Source organism: Cherax quadricarinatus, chromosome 20 (assembly GCF_038502225.1).
Source record: "Cherax quadricarinatus isolate ZL_2023a chromosome 20, ASM3850222v1, whole genome shotgun sequence".
Lineage (NCBI taxonomy): Eukaryota > Metazoa > Arthropoda > Malacostraca > Decapoda > Parastacidae > Cherax > Cherax quadricarinatus.
Genome location: NC_091311.1, coordinates 42,884,783 through 42,906,114, shown reverse-complemented (window position 1 = coordinate 42,906,114; position 21,332 = coordinate 42,884,783). Strand labels below are relative to the sequence as shown.

At 40.1% G+C, this 21,332-nt stretch overlaps 1 protein-coding gene and 1 long non-coding RNA gene across 3 annotated transcripts in view; both read right to left on the bottom strand.

The window, feature by feature from the left end:
* Positions 1–21,332, bottom strand: part of LOC138852996 (uncharacterized) — a 150,182-nt gene that overhangs the window by 103,549 nt on the left and 25,301 nt on the right. The gene's annotated exons all lie outside the window — the stretch shown is intronic.
* Positions 1–21,332, bottom strand: part of LOC128700895 (uncharacterized) — a 91,252-nt gene that overhangs the window by 66,176 nt on the left and 3,744 nt on the right. For both annotated transcript variants that reach the window (XM_070087011.1, XM_070087012.1), the window contains exons 2-3: positions 20,880–21,083; positions 9,797–10,061 (exon numbers count right to left, since the gene is read on the bottom strand). In XM_070087011.1, the coding sequence (XP_069943112.1) occupies positions 9,797–10,061; positions 20,880–21,083 (469 nt within the window). The remainder of the gene's footprint in view (positions 1–9,796; positions 10,062–20,879; positions 21,084–21,332) is intronic.

Genomic DNA, 21,332 nt, shown 5'->3' with positions numbered 1-21,332 from the left:
CATCAAAACTTATTTCTTGGGTAGCATTGCAAATCGGGTTGGGCAAGTATTTTGTTAATGGGAAGGATTGTAAAGGACCTGCCTAGTATAGGCCAACAGGCCTGCTGCAGTGTTCCTCCTTTCTTATGTGCTTATGTTCTTATATTTTAAGGCAGGGTGGTCCAACTATGGGCATGTGGACCACAAGTGGTCCACGGATTGACTTTTTTTGTGACCCATGGGTTGAGTTTTTATGGCCCGTAAGCACTCATTAATATACTGATTTAATGGATTTTCTTCTATAAAATTATTAAAGTATCTGCGATGCTAAGGTTATCTATGTGAAATAATACTAGATTACCAGAATGATTTTGTTACAGTAAAGTGAGAATCCCACTCCTCGACCATGATTAGTATAGAGTAAGGATGTGTCACGTACGCGTCGTGCCCCACACCCAGCTCAACTGTGTCTAAATTTATTTTCATAGAAAATAATGGAAAACCATTGTGTCTTGTGTGTCAACAGATGTGATGTAGGTCATCTGTGCTTGTGAGGCCAAAGGGAGGCCTAACCAACCAATGTAAATTGTCACACTCCTTGCCTTGGCAGGGAAGTGCTAGAAATGCAGCAAGATGTCTGGCACTCTCTTGATCTCAAGTCTTTTGTTCTTGAAGCCGACAGTAAGGAGTGGTTGGTGTGACTGGAGAAATCTACCTTTGGTGTAAAAACAGTCATCTCAAAAATCTATGATACTATCCTAACACCACAAGACTTTGAAAAGGCAATAAATGACATGCCCATGCACTCTGCCCAAGGCCTAGACTCGAGAAACTTTGTGTTCATCAAGAACTGCAAGATGCTTGTCACATGCATTCAGCATTCTATGGAGAGGAAGCATGGACACAGTGGTTATCCCACACTCACTAAAAACAACAGATATAGTCCCACTCTACAAAGGTGGCAGTAAAGCAATTGCGAAAAACTAGACTGATAGCACTAACATCCCATATCATAAAAATCTTTGAAAGGGTTCTAAGAAGCAAGATTGCCAACCACCTAGATACCCATCAATTACACAACCCAGGGCTTCAGAGCAGGTCGCTCCTGCCTGTCCCAGCTACTGGACCACTATGACAAGGTCCTGGATGCTATAGAGGATAAACAAAATGCAGATGTAGTATACACAGACTTTGCAAAAGCCTTAGACAAGTGTAACACAACAAGTGTAACACAACGCACAAAATGCGTGATAAAGGAATAACAGGGAAAGTTGGTAGATGGACCTATAACTTCCTGACAAACAAAACACAAAGAGTAATAGTAAATAGAGTAAAGTCCAAGGCAGCTACAGTGAAAAGCGCTATTCCACAAGTCACAGTACACACTCGTACCCTATTCCTCATCCTCATATCTGACAGACAGAGATATAAGCCATAGCTCCGTGTCTTCCTTTGTGGATGACACCCGAATTGCCATGACAGTGTCCTCCATCAAAGACACCGCAAGACTCCAAGTGGACATCAACCAAATCTTCAAATGGGGCACTCAAAACAATATGAAGTTCAATGAAGAGAAATATATACAGTGGACCCCCGCATAACGATGGCATCGCATAGCGATTTTTCCGCATAACGATTACTTTTATCGGAAAATTTTTGCCCCGCATACCGATTAAAAACCCGCATACCGATTTTCGTCCGAGACGCGTCCAATGTGCCCTCAGCCAGCCTCACATGTGCCGCTCCGTCCCATTGTTTACCAGCCAGCCTCCGCGGTAACATCCAAGCATACACTCGGAATATTTCGTATTATTACAGTATTTTCGGTGCTGTTTCTGGAAAATAAGTGACCATGGGCCCCAAGAAAGCTTCTAGTGCCAACCCTACACCTCAAAGGGTAAGAATTACTATAGAGATGAAGAAAGAGATAATTGATAAGTATGAAAGTGGAGTGCGTATAGCCGACCTAGTCAAGCTGTACAAGAAACCCCAATCAACCATCGCTACTATTGTGGGCACCAGAAAGACAATCAAGGAAGCTGTTCTTGCCAAAGGTTCAACTGTGTTTTCGAAACAAAGATCGCAATTGATGGAAGATGTTGAGAGACTCTTATTGGTGTGGATAAATGAAAAACAGATAGCAGGAGATAGCGTCTCTCAAGCGATCATATGTGAAAAGGCTAGGAAGTTGCATGACGATTTAATTAAAAAAATGCCTGCAACTAGTGATTATGTGAGTGAATTTAAGGCCAGCAAAGGTTGGTTTGAGAGATTTAAGAAGCGTAGTGGCATCCATAGTGTGATAAGGCATGGTGAGGCTGCCAGTTCGGACCACAAAGCGGCTGAAAAATATGTGCAGGAATTCAAGGAGTACATAGAAACTGAAGGACTGAAACCTGAACAAGTGTTTAATTGTGATGAAACAGGCCTGTTCTGGAAGAAAATGCCAAGCAGGACCTACATTACTCAGGAGGAAAAGGCACTCCCAGGACATAAGCCTATGAAAGACAGGCTTACTTTGTTGATGTGTGCCAATGCTACTGGTGATTGCAAAGTGAAGCCTTTATTAGTGTATCACTCTGAAACTCCCAGAGCGTTCAGGCAAAAGAATGTCCTCAAGGATAATTTGTGTGTGCTGTGGAGGGCAAACAGTAAGGCATGGGTCACTAGGGAATTTTTCTATAACTGGTTACACCATGCATTTGCCCCCAATGTGAAAAATTACCTAACTGAAAAGAAATTAGAACTTAAGTGCCTCCTGGTGTTAGACAATGCCCCTGGTCATCCTACAGACGTGTCAGAGCGACTTTATGGGGACATGAGCTTCATTAAGGTGAAGTTTTTGCCTCCTAATACCACTCCTCTCCTGCAGCCCATGGACCAGCAGGTTATTTCCAACTTCAAGAAACTGTACACAAAAGCTCTGTTTGAAAGGTGCTTTGTAATGACCTCAGAAACTCAACTGACTCTAAGAGAGTTTTGGAGAGATCACTTTAATATCCTCAATTGTGTAAACCTTATAGGTAAGGCTTGGGAGGAAGTGACAAAGAGGACCTTGAACTCTGCTTGGAAGAAACTGTGGCCAGAATGTGTAGACAAAAGGGATTTTGAAGGGTTTGAGGCTAACCCTGAGAATCCTGTGCCAGTTGAGGAATCCATTGTGGCATTGGGAAAGTCCTTGGGGTTGGAGGTTAGTGGGGAGGATGTGGAAGAGTTGGTGGAGGAGGACAATGAAGAACTAACCACTGATGAGCTGCTAGATCAACTTCAACAGCAAGAGGCCACACCTGAGGAAATTGCTTCGGAGGAGGGGAGAGAGAAATTGAAGAAGTTGCCTACTTCAAAGATTAAGGAAATCTGTGCTAAGTGGCTTGAAGTGCAAACCTTCATGGATGAAAATCACCCTCACACAGCTATTGCAAGCCGTGCTGGTGATTATTACACTGACAATGTTGTGAAACACTTTAGGCAAGTCATAAAGGAACGAGAGGTACAGGCCACTATGGACAGATATCTTGTGCGAAAGAAGTCCAGTGACTCTGAAGCTGGCCCTAGTGGCATTAAAAGAAGAAGGGAAGTAACCCCAGAAAAGGACTTACTACCTCAAGTCCTAATGGAAGGGGATTCCCCTTCTAAACAGTAAGAAGATATTGCTCTCCCCTCCTCCCATCCCATCAATCATCACCAGATCTTCAATAAAAGTAAGTGTCATTTAATTGTGCATGCCTTTTTCAGTTTGTGTGTATTAAAATTAACATTTCATGTGGTAAAAAAAATTTTTTTTCATACTTTTGGGCGTCTTGCACGGATTAATTTTATTTCCATTATTTCTTATGGGGAAAATTGATTCGCATAACGATTATTTCGCATAACGATGAGCCCTCTTGCACGGATTAAAATCGTTAACCGGGGGTCCACTGTATTATGTACTCAGATACTGAAAACTTGAGGAAATTAAAACTGTATCAGGGTATACAACAAATTCTAACCATACAATAGAGCAAAAAAGTAATGTGAAGGACCTGGGAGTGATAATGTCAGAGGATCTTGCCTTTAAAGACCACAACTATGTATCTACTGCATCTGCTAGGAAAATGATAGGATGGATAGTGAGAACCTTCAAAACTAGGGATGCCAAGCCCATGATGATTCTCTTCAAATCACTTGTTCTCTCTAGGCTGGAACACTGCTGTACACTAACTGCCCCCCTTCAAGGCAGGCAAAACTGCTGGCCTGGAGAGTGTACAAAGAACTTTCAAGGCACACATAAGTACGATAAGGCACATGAATTACTGGGAACGACTGAAGTCCCTTGATTTGTATTCCCTGGAATGCAGGCGAGAGTGATGCATGATAATATACACTTGGAAAATCCTAGAGGGATTAGTGCCAAACTTGCACACGAAAATCACTCCCTATGAAAGCAAAATACTTGGCAAAACACGCAACATTTCCCCAACGAAATGCAGGGGCACCACAAGTACACAAAGACAACACAGTAAGTGTCAGGGGCTCAAGATTGTTCAACTACCTCCCAGCATACATAAGGAGGATTACCAACAGATCCCTGGCTGTTTTCAAGAAGGCACTGGACAGGCACCTAAAGTCAGTACCTGACCAGCCGAGCTATGGTTCGCACGTCAGTTTGAGTGCAGCCAGCAGTAACAGCCTGGTTGGTCAAACCCTGAGCCACCACAAGGCCTGGTCTCAGACCGAGCCATGGGGGTGGTGAACCCCCAAAACCTTCTCCAGGTATTTGAAAGTTAAAAAAATGTTATGTTTCACTTTACAGCAGTAGCCTGGAACCTAACCTGCCATATAACAGAGGCCCTCTTGTACAGTGGACCCCCGCATAACGATATTAATCCGTGCATGAGAGCTCATTGTTATGCGAAATTATCGTTATGCGAATGAATCTTCCCCATAAGAAATAATGGAAATCAAATTAATCCGTGCAAGACACCCAAAAGTATGAAAAAAAAAATTTACCACATGAAATATACATTTTCCTACACACAAAGAGAAGGATACATGCACAGTAGTAGAGTAGTACATGCACAGTATATATTGTGCATGTACTACTCTACTAAGTGAAGAATAAATGACACTTACCTTTATTGAAGATGCAGCAATGACTGATGAGACACTGTGTCCTGGGAGTGCCTTTTCCTCCTGAGTACTGTAGGTCCTGTTTGGTATTTTCTTCCAGAACAGGCCTTATCACACTGTGTATGCCACTACGATTCTTAAATCTCTCAAACCAACCTTTGCTGGCTTTAAATTCACCAATATGAGCACTAGTTCCAGGCATTTTTCCCTGTTCACCTGGGTGTTAGTGGACTGGTGTGGGTTGCATCCTGGGAGACAAGATTAAGAACCCCAATGGAAATAAGTTAGACAGTCTTCGATGACACTGACTTTTTTGGGTTATCCTGGGTGGCTAATCCTCTGGGGTTAATTGTTTCTTGGTATTCTCAATAAGCCACACCAACAACGGTGCTACAGCAGCAGCAGCTGACAGTGCTACAGCAGCAGCAGATGATGCTACAGCAGCAGCAGACGGTACTACAGCAGCAGCAGCAGCTGACGGTGGTACAGCAGCAGCAGCAGCTGACAGTGCTACAGCAGTAGCAGCAGACGATGCTACAGCAGCAGCAGACGCTACTACAGCAGCAGCAGCAGCTGACGTGCTACAGGTACGTGGTAGAGCAGCAGCAGCAGCTGACAGTGCTACAGCAGCAGCAGACGATGCAGCAGCAGCAGCAGCAGATGGTACTACAGCAGCAGCAGCAGCAGCAGCAGCAGCAGCAGCTGACGGTGCTACAGCAGCAGCAGCAGCTGACGGTGCTACAGCAGCAGCAGCAGCTGACGGTGCTACAGCAGCAGCAGCAGCTGACGGTGCTACAGCAGCAGCAGCAGCTGACGGTGCTACAGCAGCAGCAGCTGACGGTGCTACAGCAGCAGCAGCAGCTGACAGTGCAGCAGCAGCTGACGGTGGTACAGCAGCAGCAGCTGACGGTGGTACAGCAGCAGCAGCTGTACGGAGACACGCACTCCACTTTCATACTTATCAATGATCTTTTTCTTCATCTCTATAGTAATTCTCACCCTTATTGCTGTAGGGTTGGCACTAGAAGCTTTCTTGGGGCCCATGGTCACTTATTTTGCAGATAAAATCACCAAAAAACACTGTAATAATACGAAATGTTCCGATTGTATGCTTAGATGTTACCGCGGAGGCTGGCTGGTAAACAATGCCACCGGCGGAACATGTGAGGGTGGCTCAGGCCGCACATAGACGCGTCTCGGACGAACAGCGTTGAGCTGGTTTTTTAGCGGTATGCGAGGCAAAATCTTAGCGATAAAATGTAGCGGTATGCGGATTTAACGTTATGTAAGCCCAACGGTATGCGGGGTCCACTGTATATGCATTTATACCAATATTCCCAACAAATGATCAAATGTTTAAGTTCATGAATACTCATCAACTTAAACATACTATACAACCCTAAGTTTTCCATTAATTTCAGGGTTTTTCGTTCTCTAAGGAATTTATATTTCCAAGTCTGCCACAGTTTCAGGATTAAGTCAAAGGATTTTGCTGCATAGCATTTTATTAAGAGGTGCTCTGTTTTGGCATCAGTCATCTTTCTTCTTCTTCTTCTTCTTTCAATGCACCAGCCGTGTCCCACAGAAGCAAGGAGGCCGAAAAGGATTAACGAAAGTTTCTCCTTTTAAGTTTAGTAATATACGTATACAGAAGAGGTTATTAGCCCCTTGCTTCTGGCATTTTAATCACCTTTTATGGCATGCATGATTTACAGAGAAAGAATTCTGTTCCACTTTCCCATGGAGACCAGTCATCTACCCACTTCAAATAATTTAGTGCAGTCTTCATTACACCTCAAGATACAAATTTTATCCTTGATAATGCAGTAGGCACAATGGTCAAGCTGTTTATATCAAACGAACATGCAATGCTAGTCTCCGTCTCATTATTTTCCAAAAGCTTCTTGAACAATTTCAAGGGTCCTAGAATTTTTCTTCTCTACGGTACCAGAAGTCTTTGAAACAGCTATGATGCAGGCTAGTTTTCCCAAATAATACCTTGAAAACAAAACAACCACAAAGTGAGATCAAACAAAGGGCAGGCAGAAGTTCCCTGCTAGCCATAACATTCTCATCCACCATATGCATCCTCCATTTTAAGTACATACTGAACTATAGTCTGTTGTTTGAAAGGAAAAAGACTTTGTTCCTAAGTAATAACACTGGACATTCAAAATTCATGCAGGTCCCTCTGGATAATACTAAAAGTATTATCCAGGGGGCTGAGGAGGAGTTGTTGAGGTGGTTCAGACATTCAGAGGATGGAACAAAATGGTGTGACTTGGAAAGCGTAAAGCTGTGGTGGAAGGTGGAGTAGGGATTGGCCTAAGAGAGGTTGGAGGGAGGAAGTAAAGGAAGTTTTGTTGGCAAGGGGCTTGGACTTCCAACAGGCGTGTGAGAGAGTGCTAGATAGGAGCGAGTGGAGATGAGCAATTTTGATGACTATGTGCTGTTGGAGTGAGAGCAGGGTAACATTTATCAAGGGATTCAGGAAAACAGGCAAGCCAGACTTGAGTCCTGGAGGTGAGAAGGACAGTGCCTGCACTCTGAAGGAGGGGTGGTGTTGTTGCAGTTTTTTTAACTGAAGTGTAAGCATGCTTCTGGTAAGACAGTGATGGAGTGAATGATGATGAAAGTTTCTTTTTTGGGTCACTGCCTTGGTGGAAAATGGCCAATGTATTGAAAACCTTCCTGAAAACTGCGCTACCAATCATTTCCAAGACTTACAGACTGAAAAACTTATGGGAAAAATAAGGTTGCATTCCTTGGACCTATTTCTAAGGCCTAGTGAAAGCCAGTTGCTGACCACAACAATGCATCTACCTCATCTTCTAAAAAAAATGATAGGATGGATAATGAGAACCTTCAAAACTAGGAACACAAAGCCCCTGATGATTCTCTTCAAATCACTTGTTCTCTCTAGGCTGAAATACTGCTGTACACTAACTGCCATCTTCAAAGCAGGCAAAATTGCTAACCTGGAGAATGTACAGAAAAATTTCACAGCTCACATATGATAAAGCACCTAAATTACTGGGAATGGTTAAGTCCCTTGATCTGTATTCCTTGGAATGCAGGCGAGAAAGATACTCGATAATATCCACTTGCAAAATCCTAGAGGGATTATACCAAACTTGCACACGAAAATCACTCCCTACAAAAGCGAAAGACTCGGCAGGAGATGCAACACACACTCAATGAGAAGCAGAGAAGCCACAAGTACACTAAGAGACAACACAGTAAGTGTCGGGGGCGCAAGATTGTTCAACTGCCTCCCAGCATACATAAGGGGGGATTACAAATAGACCCCTGGCTGTCTTCAAGAAGGCACTGGACAGGCACCTAAAGTCAGTACCTGATCAGCCAGTCTGTGGTTCGTACGTCGGTTCACATGCAGCCAGCAGTAACGGCTTGGTTGATCAGACCCTTGATCCGCCATGAGGCCTGGTCTCAGACCAGGCTGCAGGGGTGTTGACCCCTGAAACACTCTCCAGGTAACCCAGTTTTGGAGTATGTATTTCTTTCATAATATTATAGATACAGAAAAACAACTTTATGAATAAGACTGCAACACCTGGTCACTTTACTGGGTAGTTGAAATAGTTAAGTGGTCAGTTTCTTGAACTCAGTTGATAGAATGGAATGCATACTAGTGAAATAGCTAAGAATTTGGTGGACTGGAACAATAGAATTGGCCTAAAATATTACTCAAAGTGGGTGAAATACTGTTGAAACTGCTAACCTTGCAAAAGCATAATTTGCAAGTTTCCATCAAATTTCATACTTTTGGTGTCATTACCTTTGGAAAAAGATTCTCTATATTTTTTTTTTTTTTTTTTTTTAACTTTTGAACCCTGAGAACAAGTTTTCATCAGGGGGTCTGGACCCTGAAAGGGTTAATAACATTTTCACCCTTTATTATCAATGGCAACATATTCAACAATTATATATATACAGCTATCATAGGTAAATGATTAAGGCACAAGAATATGTAATTAGTTTAACTTCATTACATTAACTGTGAGAGTAACCTACCAGCCATAACCACCACCACCTCCCAACTCGACTCGACCACAATTTTCAAAAAAACGCCTAACTGCCTTCTTGGCACCTCCAGCATCACTTATTCCATTTGAGTGTCATGGTTAATATCCAGATACAAAGCAAGATGGTGATTTTTTTTTTTTCAACAAGTCGGTCATCTCCCATCGAGGCAGGGTGACCCAAAAAAGAAAGAAAATCCCCAAAAAGAAAATACTTTCATCATCATTCAACACTTTCACCACACTCACACATTATCACTGCTTTTGCAGAGGTGCCCAGAATACAACAGTTTAGAAGCATATACGTATAAAGATACACAACATATCCCTCCAAACTGCTGATAACTGGTGATATAGATGAATATAAGAGAAACAACTAGTTTGTTTACACCAAGCAATAGTGCTATGCCTCCCCTGATACCAAAACAATCACCTTTCTGGAGAGACTCTCCATAAGGTAACATACTCCACTAATTCTCCACTGGCACACCTCAACGGTAATGGTGCTACTACTTTTAAAAGGAAAGTTAAATTTAATTCACAGAATATTGAAAATACGAGTTGGTTCCAAAGTGCCAAAATTATAAGTGCGAAATGTCATAAGTTAGGGCCTTACTGTGCACCAATTTCACAAAAAACATACGAGTGGACCATCTTTTACTTACTTTTGTGAACTTCCAGAAGACTTTTAAGGTGGGCTTGAAGGTGAGATTTCATGCCTGATCGTGCCTTGTGTTCACTTCCAAAGCTTTGGAAGTATTTGGAGCAGGCCGCAGGAAGCATACCACACGTGTATGTGAATCTCTTCCACATTTCATTAGACTCGAATTCAGAGAAGAGTTTAACAAGCAAGTTGTCTGTCATACCGGACACATGCTCCAAGGTCAGCAGTTCATAGTCACTTGGTTTCCGGCTTGTTGCGTTACTGGCCTGAATAGAAGTGAAATGTTATCTATAAATTTCTCCTTAATAAAAAAAAAAGTGGTAATGAAAAATGTATCATTATGGGAAGCATCTGTAAATACAATAACTAACAAAGTTAGGATACCATGGACTGACAGTGAACTGTATATTAAAATTAACTGGAACCCATGTACAATAGGATGTCAAGTCAGTCCTGTACATTCAAGCTAGTTGAAAAACCTACGTACGTTCCGCTAATACAGACATTTCAAATTACAGTGGACTCTCAGGTAACGAAAAATCGGATAGCAACACGTTTTTGCGTCAAAATATTGACTCGGCTAATGCCCAAGAACTCCGTTAAGGACATTCGTCCTGAACATGTCCGCGTGCCCTGAGCAGGCCCGGCTACTCCATGTACAGCTGGGGTGCCACTGTTTACAAGCCAGGGAGGACGATTCCATGTGTACATTTGATATATTTTGTATTATTCCATTGTCTTCAGTGCTTGTAACTGCTAAATAAGCCACAATGAGCCCAAAGAAAGCTTCTAGTGCCAGCCCTGTGGTAAAGAAGGAAAGAAACACAACAGAATTCAAGAAAAAACTTGTAGCAAATTACCAAAGTGGAGGAGGAAGAGAGAGGGGAGAATGTGCCTTCTGTAGTGATTCAGTGATTCTACGGCATGTACAATACTAAAGCAGCAGGTACTGATATAGTGCCAGCCAGCGATAAAGTGTAGAATTAACAGTGTAGCAAGTAAGTTAAGTGAGTAAGTGATAGAAAAACGACACGAAAGTAACTCTCCAATGTTGTTGGATGTGTATCGGGCCAATGAACATAATGCCACCCTGCTATCTTCCACCACCCTAAACCTCTGCCAGCATCTCCTCCATCAAACTAATTAAACTAACATCTCCTCCAAGGTAAGTGTAAATATAAAAGTGTATGTATAAAAGTAAATATAAGTGTAAATATAAAAGGACCCCAATGGAAGTAAGTCACTGACTTTTTTGGGTTATCCTAGGTACTTTACAAATACAGTGGACCCCCGACATACGATATTAACCCTTAAATGGTCCAAACAGATCGACGTTCAAATCCATAGTGCTCCCAAAGTAGATCTATGTTTTTTTTTTACATATTTTCAAATATAAAAAAAAATGTAGATAAAGGTTTTTTTACACATTTTCAAATGTAAAAAAAAAAGATGTACATTTTTTTTATATACTTTCAAATATTGAAAAAAGTGTATATACATTTGGACCGTTTAAGGGTTAATCTGTTCCAGAGAGCACATCGTAAGACGAAATTATCATAAGACGAATTAATTTTCCCCATAAGAAATAATGGAAATCAAATTAATCCATTCAAGACACCCAAAAGTATGAAAAAAATTTTTACCACATGAAATATACATTTTCCTACACACAAAAAGAAGGATACATGCACAATATATATTGTGCATGCACTAAATGAAGAATAAATGACACTTACCTTTATTGAAGATGTGGTGACGAGTGCCTTTTCCTCCCGAGTAATATAGGTCCTGTTTGGCATTTTCTTCCAGAACAGGCCTCGTCACACTATGTATGCCACTACGATTCTTAAATCTCTCAAACCAACCTTTGCCAGCCTTAAATTCACTAATATGAGCACTAGTTCCAGGCATTTTTTCCTGTTCACCTGGGTGTTAGTAAACTGGTGTGTGTCGCATCCTGGGGGACAAGATTATTAAGGGCCCCAATGAAAATAAGTTAGACAGTCTTCGATGACACACACACTTTCTTGGGTTATCCTGGGTGGCTAACCCTCTGGGTTAATTGTTTTTCGGTATTCTTGATAAGCCACACCAACAACAGTCTCTCCACATCTTCGAGTAGTACAGCTGACCGTGGTACAATAGTACAGTATTTCAACAGTATCTCTCACCCTTTTTACTACAGGGTTGGCAATAGAAGCTTTCTTTGGGCCCATGGTGGCTTATTTAGCAGTTACAAGCACTAAAAACACTGGAATAATACAAAATTTATCGAATGTATGTGTGCAACCATCTGCCCTGGCTTGTAAACAATGTCACACTAGCTCAGCTGAGGCACTCAGGCCAGTCGGCCGCATTCAGGATGAATGATGTAAGTCGAGTTTTTCAACATAGGTCGGGGTCAAATTTTTACGCTGACAAGCATCGTAAGTCGGTTTTATCGTAGGCTGAGGCCATCGTAAGTCGGGGGTCCACTGTATGTTGCTATGTACGATAATCTAGGTATGAAACTGTATTTGAGTATACCTGAATAAACTTACTTGTTTATATATTAAAATGTAAATACTTCTTATTTATAAATTACATACATTCTTTAAGTGTGAATAGTGGTGGTGGGTTCTGCTGCTGCCTCCACCACCACTAATATGTACGGCTTCTCTCAGTGGCCCTTATAAACCCATCAACACTTCCACCACTTATCCCTCGCATACATTATGACATATTTTATTTATTTCAGAGTACAGTGGACCCCCGGTTTACGATCAGCTCCCAATGCGACAAATTATGTAAGTGTATTTATGTAAGTGCGTTTGTACGTGTATGTTTGGGGGTCTGAAATGGACTAATCAAATTCACAATATTCCTTATGGGAACAAATTCGGTCAGTACTGGCACCTGAACATACTTCTGGAATGAAATAATATCGTAAACCGGGGGTCCACTGTATATACATTAATTCTAGAGTATATACATATCATGTTTCTATGTTATTAATATTGTTTATGTCATATTAGATGAATTGTGATAGATAAATAAGCCATAGAGATGATATTAGTCATACTGAAGCATAATAAACTCGCTTTCCTCTTGCCTCCTACATGTACTTGTCTTCCATACACCAACAAGTCAATAAAGGTAAGTGTGATATTAAATGTTCATTTATCCATTTTATTAGTGCTTTATAATGATTTGTCATTGTTTTCTGTATTCGTTTTTTTAACAAGTGGGCCATCTCCCGAGGCAGGGTGAGCCAAAAAGAAAGAAAATACTTTCACATCACTCGTACATAATCGCTGTTTTTGCAGAGGTGCCCAGAACACAAGTTTAGAAGCATATACATATAAAGATACATAACATATCCCTCCAAACTGCCAATATCCCAAACCCCTCCTTTAACCCTTTGACTGTTTTGGTTGTATATATACATCTTACGAGCCACCATTTTTGACGTATATACACTCATAAATTCTAGCGGCTTCAAATCAAGCAGGAGAAAGCTGGTAGGCCCACATGTGAGAGAATGGGTCTGTGTGGTCAGTGTGCACCATATAAAAAAATCCTGCAGTACGCAGTACCTAATGAGAAAAAAAAACTCAAACCGTTTTTTTTTTTAAATTAAAATGCCAAATTTGTGGTCTATTTTCGTATAGTATTTATGGTTGTATTCTCGTTTTCTTGGTCTCATTTGATAGAATGGAAAACATATTATAGAAATAAAGGTGATTTTGATTGGTTTTACTATGAAAAGAACCTTGAAATGGAGCTCAAATTAGGGGAAATGTTTGATTTTTGCCGATGTTCAAAAGTAAACAAATGATGTCATTTTCCAATAAATGTCCAAGTAGCCATTCTAATATGCAGTCATGAATGGGTTGACATTATTTATACAATTATTACAATATTGCAGTAGTCTGCATAACAGTAAATCTTCTATTTTTTTTTGTTTGAATAAAAATTCAAAATAGAAACCAAGAGTAATATCAGAGGGGCCTGGCTGGAGACGTGACTGATGAACAAAGTAAATGTTATTTTAGAGCCAGAAATGTCTGCATTGTTCATTCTGGACCCTATTTTGAAATTGTCATATTTTTTAATTTTCGTGAAATTGGCCAAATTGCAAATTTCTGACTACGTTATTAGGTAGTTGAAATCGGTAAATGGGCAGTTTCTTGTACTCAATCGATAGAAAAAAATGAGGTTCTAAAGAAATAACTACGAGTTTGGTTGACTGGAACAATGGAATTAACCGATAATAGAGCTCAGTGGGTGAAATCGCCGATTTGTAAATATCGCCGAGGTCACTAACTTCGTGAGAGAGTAATTCTGTCAATTCTCCATAAAATTTCGTTTTTCTGATGTCATTACAATCGGGAAAAAATTCTCTATCATTTCATAAGATTTTTTTTGGGTGGGAGGGGGGGTGAGGGGGGGTGAGGGGGGTGAGGGGGGGGGAATTTTGTGACACCAGGAGTCACCTCAGGATTTGGGGTTGCAACAGTCAAGGTGTTAAGAGTGTAGCACTTATAAGTCACTGACTTTTTTGGGTTATCCTAGGTTCTCTACACATGTAGTCAGGAGCAGGAATGGCCGCTGTGGTGGCCCTATATTCAAATTCAAACTTTATTCTCTAAGTATTACAATGCTGAGTTTACAGAATTTGGTTATTGTGTGGTTTACATGTAGTAAAATAATAATTACAGAGTGTACCACTAGAACGCCTAGCATGGCTAGGCATTTCGGGCAGACTTATATTAAATCTTAGGTTTAAAATGTTACAGAATTATGAGATAAGTTGGTATTATGGCTAAGTGACTAAATACTAGTTGTGAGTTTAGCAATGTGAATGCTTTTGTTTTGGCACTATACATAGTTTCAGTATTGGAGTATCACAGGCCAACTTTTGACTAGTTAAGATTCATTATTTTGAGATTGAGATTGATATTTCTGTTTATGGTCAAATGGGTGAGTAAGTGTGAACCACCAGGTGGTATTCGTATTATTAGTTGACAGGGTGTATCAGGGAGATAAGATGTTTTCTGATGGTAGTTTTGAAGGTGATGAATGTGTCTGCAGTTTTGGAATTTTCAGGTAGAGTGTTCCAGATTTTAGGGCCTTTGACATACACTGAATTTTTGGTAAAGGTTTAGTCGGACATGGGGAATGTCATAGAGATGTTTGTGTCTGGTGTTGTGCCTGTGGGTTCTGTCACAACTATCAAGAAAGCGTTTTAGGTCAAGGTTAATATTGGAATTTAAGGTCCTGTAGATGTAGATTGCACAGTAGTAAGTGTGGATGTACTGAACAGGGAGTAAGTTTAGATCTATGAAGAGTGGGGGGGGGGTGTTGCCAGGGATGGGATTTAGTGATTATTCGTACTGCGGCTTTTTGTTGGGTTATTATTGGCTTTAGGTATGTTGCTGCAGTTGAACCCCAAGCACAGATAGCATAGGTGAGGTATGGATATATAAGTGAATGGTATAGTGTGAGAAGGGCAGTTTGCGGCACGTAGTATCGTATCTTGGAGAGGATCCCAACCGTTTTGGATACTTTTTTGGTTATGTGTTGGATATGGGTGCTGAAGTTCAGGTTGTTGTCGAGGTATAGGCCTAGGAATTTGCCCTCATTATGCCTGGTAATTAGAGTGTTGTCGATCTTAATGTTAATTTGCGCATCTCCTGCTCTGCTACCAAACATAATGTAGCAGGTTTTGTCAACGTTAAGCGTAAGTTTATTGGCTGTCATCCAAGTCGATATTTTGATCAGCTCCTCATTAACAATGGTGTCGAGGGTTGCAAGATTAGGGTGAGAGTTGACATAAGTCGTGTCATCAGCAAAGAGAATGGGGTTCAGGTGTCGAGATACGTTTGGAAGATCATTGATGTATACGAGGAAGAGCAGGGGACCAAGGACACTTCCCTGCGGAACTCCAGTATCAAGTGGCTGTGTTGTTGATGCTGTGTCTTTAATGGTGACATACTGATACCTATTAGTAAGGTAAGATTTGAAATATGCAAGGCTGCTGTCACCACCACTAGCCATATACCTAATGACATGTATTTTATTCATTCTAGTGTATATATCATGTTTCTATGTTATTAATATTGTTTATTATGTCATATTACATGAATTGTGATAGATAAATAAGCTGTAGAGTTGATATTAGGGAAATTATTAAAGTATATTCTCGTGCCTAGAATTCCACTGGAATGAATTACGTAACTACATTTCAATTACACGTAATTTAAATGAGGAAAACTGACTCTGCAAACGAGCAAATCCAGTTGCGAGCAAGGTCAAAATTATATAATAAACATGCTACATAACACAAACATGATAAATACACCCCACAGTAGATTAAATTAACAAATATGAGATGTTATGTGTATGAACCAAAACCAGAAGCGTTCATCTGCTTGTTTACATAACTCTGCATCTCTCTCCTCTCTCATTTACTTGTTCTCTCTCCCTCTCTTATTTACCTCGTTTACTCACCTCTCGCCCTACATTAGGACTACAAATATTTTAAGGTAAGTAATGAGTGCACTGTGTGTGTATTTTACTTTTTATTGCTTTTAAAGCCTAGTTCTATTGCTAACTTAATATATGTTAGTGTAAACTTGTTATCTGGCATTTATATGCATTTTTAAGTGGAAAATATGGCGTTCTGTGATGTCTGCTTTCCGGCAGTAGCTTGGAACCTAACCTGCCGTAAAAGTGGGGCCCTACTGTATAGGCTAATTACAGAATATATGTTGTTGTGGGTGAAATGTTATCAACAAATTTTGTTGAAAATAAGAAAAAGTTTTGGAGTGAGATTAACAAGTTAAGGAAGCCTAGAGAACAAATAGATTTGTCAGTTAAAAATAGGAGAGGAGAGTTATTAAATGGAGAGTTAGAGGTATTGGGAAGATGGAGGGAATATTTTGAGGAATTGTTAAATGTTGATGAAGATAGGCAAGCTGTGATTTCGTGTATAGGGCAAGGAGGAATAACATCTTGTAGGAGTGAGGAAGAGCCAGTTGTGAGTGTGGGGGAAGTTCATGAGGCAGTAGGTAAAATGAAAGGGGGTAAGGCAGCCGGGATTGATGGGATAAAGATAGAAATGTTAAAAGCAGGTGGGGATATAGTTTTGGAGTGGTTGGTGCAATTATTTAATAAATGTATGGAAGAGGGTAAGGTACCTAGGGATTGGCAGAGAGCATGCATAGTTCCTTTGTATAAAGGCAAAGGGGACAAAAGAGAGTGCAAAAATTATAGGGGGATAAGTTTGTTGAGTATACCTGGTAAATTGTATGGTAGAGCTATTATCGAAAAAATTAAGAGTAAGACTGGGAATAGGATAGCAGATGAACAAGGAGGCTTTAGGAAAGGTAGGGGGTGTGTGGACCAGGTGTTTACAGTGAAACATAAGTGAACAGTATTTAGATAAGGCTAAAGAGGTCTTTGTGGCATTTATGGATTTGGAAAAGGCGTATGACAGGGTGGATAGGGGGGCAATGTGGCAGATGTTGCAGGTGTATGATGTAGGAGGTAGGTTACTGAAAGCAGTGAAGAGTTTTTATGAGGATAGTGAGGCTCAAGTTAGAGTATGTAGGAAAGAGGGAAATTATTTCCCAGTAAAAGTAGGCCTTAGACAAGGATGTGTGATGTCACCGTGGTTGTTTAATATATTTATAGATGGGGTTGTAAGAGAAGTAAATGCGAGGGTCTTGGCAAGAGGTGTGGAGTTAAAAGATAAAGAATTACACAAAGTGGGAGTTGTCACAGTTGCTCTTTGCTGATGACACTGTGCTCTTGGGAGATTCTGAAGAGAAGTTGCAGAGATTGGTGGATGAATTTGGTAGGGTGTGCAAAAGAAGAAAATTAAAAGTGCATACAGGAAAGAGTAAGGTTATGAGGATAACAAAAAGATTAGGTGATGAAAGATTGGATATCAGATTGGAGGGAGAGAGTATGGAGGAGGTGAATGTATTCAGATATTTGGGAGTGGATGTGTCAGCGGATGGGTCTATGAAAGATGAGGTGAATCATAGATTTGATGAGGGAAAAAGGGTGAGTGGTGCACTTAGGAGTCTGTGGAGACAAAGAACTTTGTCCTTGGAGGCAAAGAGGGGAATGTATGAGAGTATAGTTTTACCAACGCTCTTATATGGGTGTGAAGCATGAATGTTGCAGCGAGGAGAAGGCTGGAGGCAGTGGAGATGTCATGTCTGAGGGCAATGTGTGGTGTGAATATAATGCAGAGAATTCGTAGTTTGGAAGTTAGGAGGAGGTGTGGGATTACCAAAACTGTTGTCCAAAGGGCTGAGGAAGGGTTGTTGAGGTGGTTCAGACATGTAGAGAGAATGGAGCGAAACAGAGTGACTTCAAGAGTGTATCAGTCTGTAGTGGAAGGAAGGAGGGGTAGGGGTCGGCCTAGGAAAGGTTGGAGGGAGGGGGTAAAGGAGGTTTTGTGTGCGAGGGGCTTGGACTTCCAGCAGGCATGTGTGAGCGTATTTGATAGGAGTGAATGGAGACAAATGGTTTTTAATACTTGACGTGCTGTTGGAGTGTGAGCAAAGTAACATTTATGAAGGGGTTTAGGGAAACCGGCAGGCCGGACTTGAGTCCTGGAGATGGGAAGTACAGTGCCTACACTCTGAAGGAGGGGTGTTAATGTTGCAGTTTAAAAACTGTAGTGTAAAGCACCCTTCTGACAAGACAGTGATGGAGTGAATGATGGTGAAAGTTTTTCTTTTTCGGGCCACCCTGCCTTGGTGGGAATCGGCCAGTGTGATAATAAATAAAAAAAAAATGTTGTTTTGAAGGTGCTAAATATTTTAAGTTTTCTTTGTAAAGAATAAAACCTTTATTCACATGAGAAATCTTCTCTTCCTTTATGTCATAAACAATATTTTGAGTCAGAAAACTGTCTAGCTTATAAATCTATCAGAATTAAAAATACATCGTTTCATGATTAATAACTCCATAGAATGATGCTATAAGGATTACAGTACAAGGAATGAATTCTTTGGCATTAGCTCAGTCTACATTATTACCTACATTCCTAAATGAGCAAAGCTCTCAAAAACTGAACTCAGCTTAGGTATTGTAGCAATTTTTTTTTTTTTTTTTTTTTAGTACTAAGAAATGTCTCAAAGTCTGTCTAATATAAAAGTTAACTTTTTGAGGTGATAAAATAGTGACAGGTTTTGATCAATGTATTATTCATTCTACAGAAGCTCCTTAACTTTTGTGATCTTAAGTTGATATGTAACTGTTGTCTGTAACTTCTGGAACTCTGCAACTGTTCTCCCCATAGAAAACAATAGCATAAAGGATTGCTATGTTCATCATTGTATTGTGTAAATAAGCTTGGAGAGTTAAAATATTGTAATTGTTACTCATTATCCAAATAAATAAAAAATTAACAAGATGCTATAACAAAAAAGAACAAGATTTAATTTCAACCTGAGCAAACTGAGCACCCAAAATCCTCACGGTAAGTGCATAAAGGTTAACTAGAGACAGAAATCACTTCATTCTTCAACATAAATATGAATTATTAGGCTGCAACAGTACTGCTGCATTATATTCAAATGGAAGTATTAACCCTTTCAGGGTTTCCGACGTACTAGTACGGCTTACGCGCCAGGGTTTTTGACGTACCAGTACGCATAAATTCTAGCGCCCTCAAATCTAGCAAGAGAAAGCTGGTAGGCCTACATATGAAATAATGGGTCTATGTGGTCAGTGTGTGCAGTATAAAAAAAAATCCTGCAGCACACAGTGTGTAATGGGAAAAAAAAAACTTTGACAGTGTTTTTGGTTTAAAACAGCAACTTTGCACTGTATTTTCGTGTGGTATTTAGGGTTGTATTCTAGTTTTCCTGGTCTTATTTTATAGAATGGAAGACATATTACAGAAATTGAGATGATTTTGATTGGTTTCACAATGAAAAGTACCTTGAAATTGAGCTCAAATTAGCAGAAATGTTCGATTTTTGCCAAAGTTCAAAAGTAAACAAATCATGCCATGTGTCCAATACACGTCAACTGGTGAATCTAATATTCTTTCACAAGTGCGCTGATATTATTTATACCATTTCTACACTAATACAGTAGTCTGCATAACAGTAAATCTTCTATTTTTTGTGAGAATAAAAATTCAAAGTGGAGAGCTGAAGAAATGTAAGAGGGGCCTGGGGATGTGACTAATGAACAGAGGAACTGTTATTTTAGTGACAGGAATGTCTTTCTTGTTTATTCTGGACCCTATTTGGAAATTGGCATCTTTTGAAATTTGTGTGAAATTGGCAAAACTGCTAAATTCTGACTTTATTGGATAGTTGAAATCGGTAAATGGGTGATTTCTTGTACTCATTCGATAGAAAAAAATGGAGTTCTAGCGAAATAGTTATGATTTTTGTCGACTAGTACACTGGAATTGGACGAAAATAGGGCTCAAAGTGGGCAAAATCGCCGATACAACTAACTTCACAAGAGCATAATTCCATAAGTTTTCCATCAAATTTCATACTTTTGGTGTTATGATCAGGAAAAGATTCTCTATCTTTTCATAAGATAAAACATTTTTTTTTTAAATTTGGCAACCCTGAGAACACGTCTGGGAGAGGGCCTGTCGACCCTGAAAGGGTTAAGCCTGTAGGGATCATTCAGTGCCTGGGAAAATGGGAGGTAATCAGGTTTGACAGAAAAATGAAAATAAGAATAGCTCTAATTCCTTGAATCAACAACATCAACACACTTCCCTTGAAGATATCTAATACTATCATAATGTAGAGGAACAGAAAAATATTATTTATGTAAGAGACTAATAGTCATTCATTACAATACTACTAAATACACCCAGTAATACAGTGGACCCCCGGTTAACGATATTTTTTCACTCCAGAAGTATGTTCAGGTGCCAGTACTGACCGAATTTGTTCCCATAAGAAATATTGTGAAGTAGATTAGTCCATTTCAGACCCCCAAACATACACGTACAAACGCACTTACAAAAATACACTTACATAATTGGTCGCATTCGGAGGTAATCGTTATGCGGGGGTCCACTGTAGTTTGAAAATAAAATACTGTACCTTTGATTTACATGGGTTTGTTTCAGTGACAGAAGGGTCAGTATGAAGAGTTACAGATGCAACTTCAGCCAGCATATTGAGCATAGAGAGCGCTTCTGGTATGGCACAGTTTGTGCCCCCAGTACGCACACCCTTGGCAGGTGAACGGGTGCGTGGTGTGGACATGGGTGAATCTTCTGGACGGGGGTGCCATACTTTTATCAACTGTAATAAAGACAAATTTAATAAATGAAAATAACGAACAGGGGAAACCAAAAAGATGTCTAAAAAGAGCAAGAATATACAATTACAGCAAAACCAATTTCAGTGTTTGGAGGGAACAATAAAATTTTTAACATCCTGTTTTAAAAAAATATATACAGGAATCAATTACAGTACAGATTCTTTTATATATATTCCTAGGACAGTAAAACTTTGTTATTTGTACATTAAATGGAGTATAATGCTCGAGTA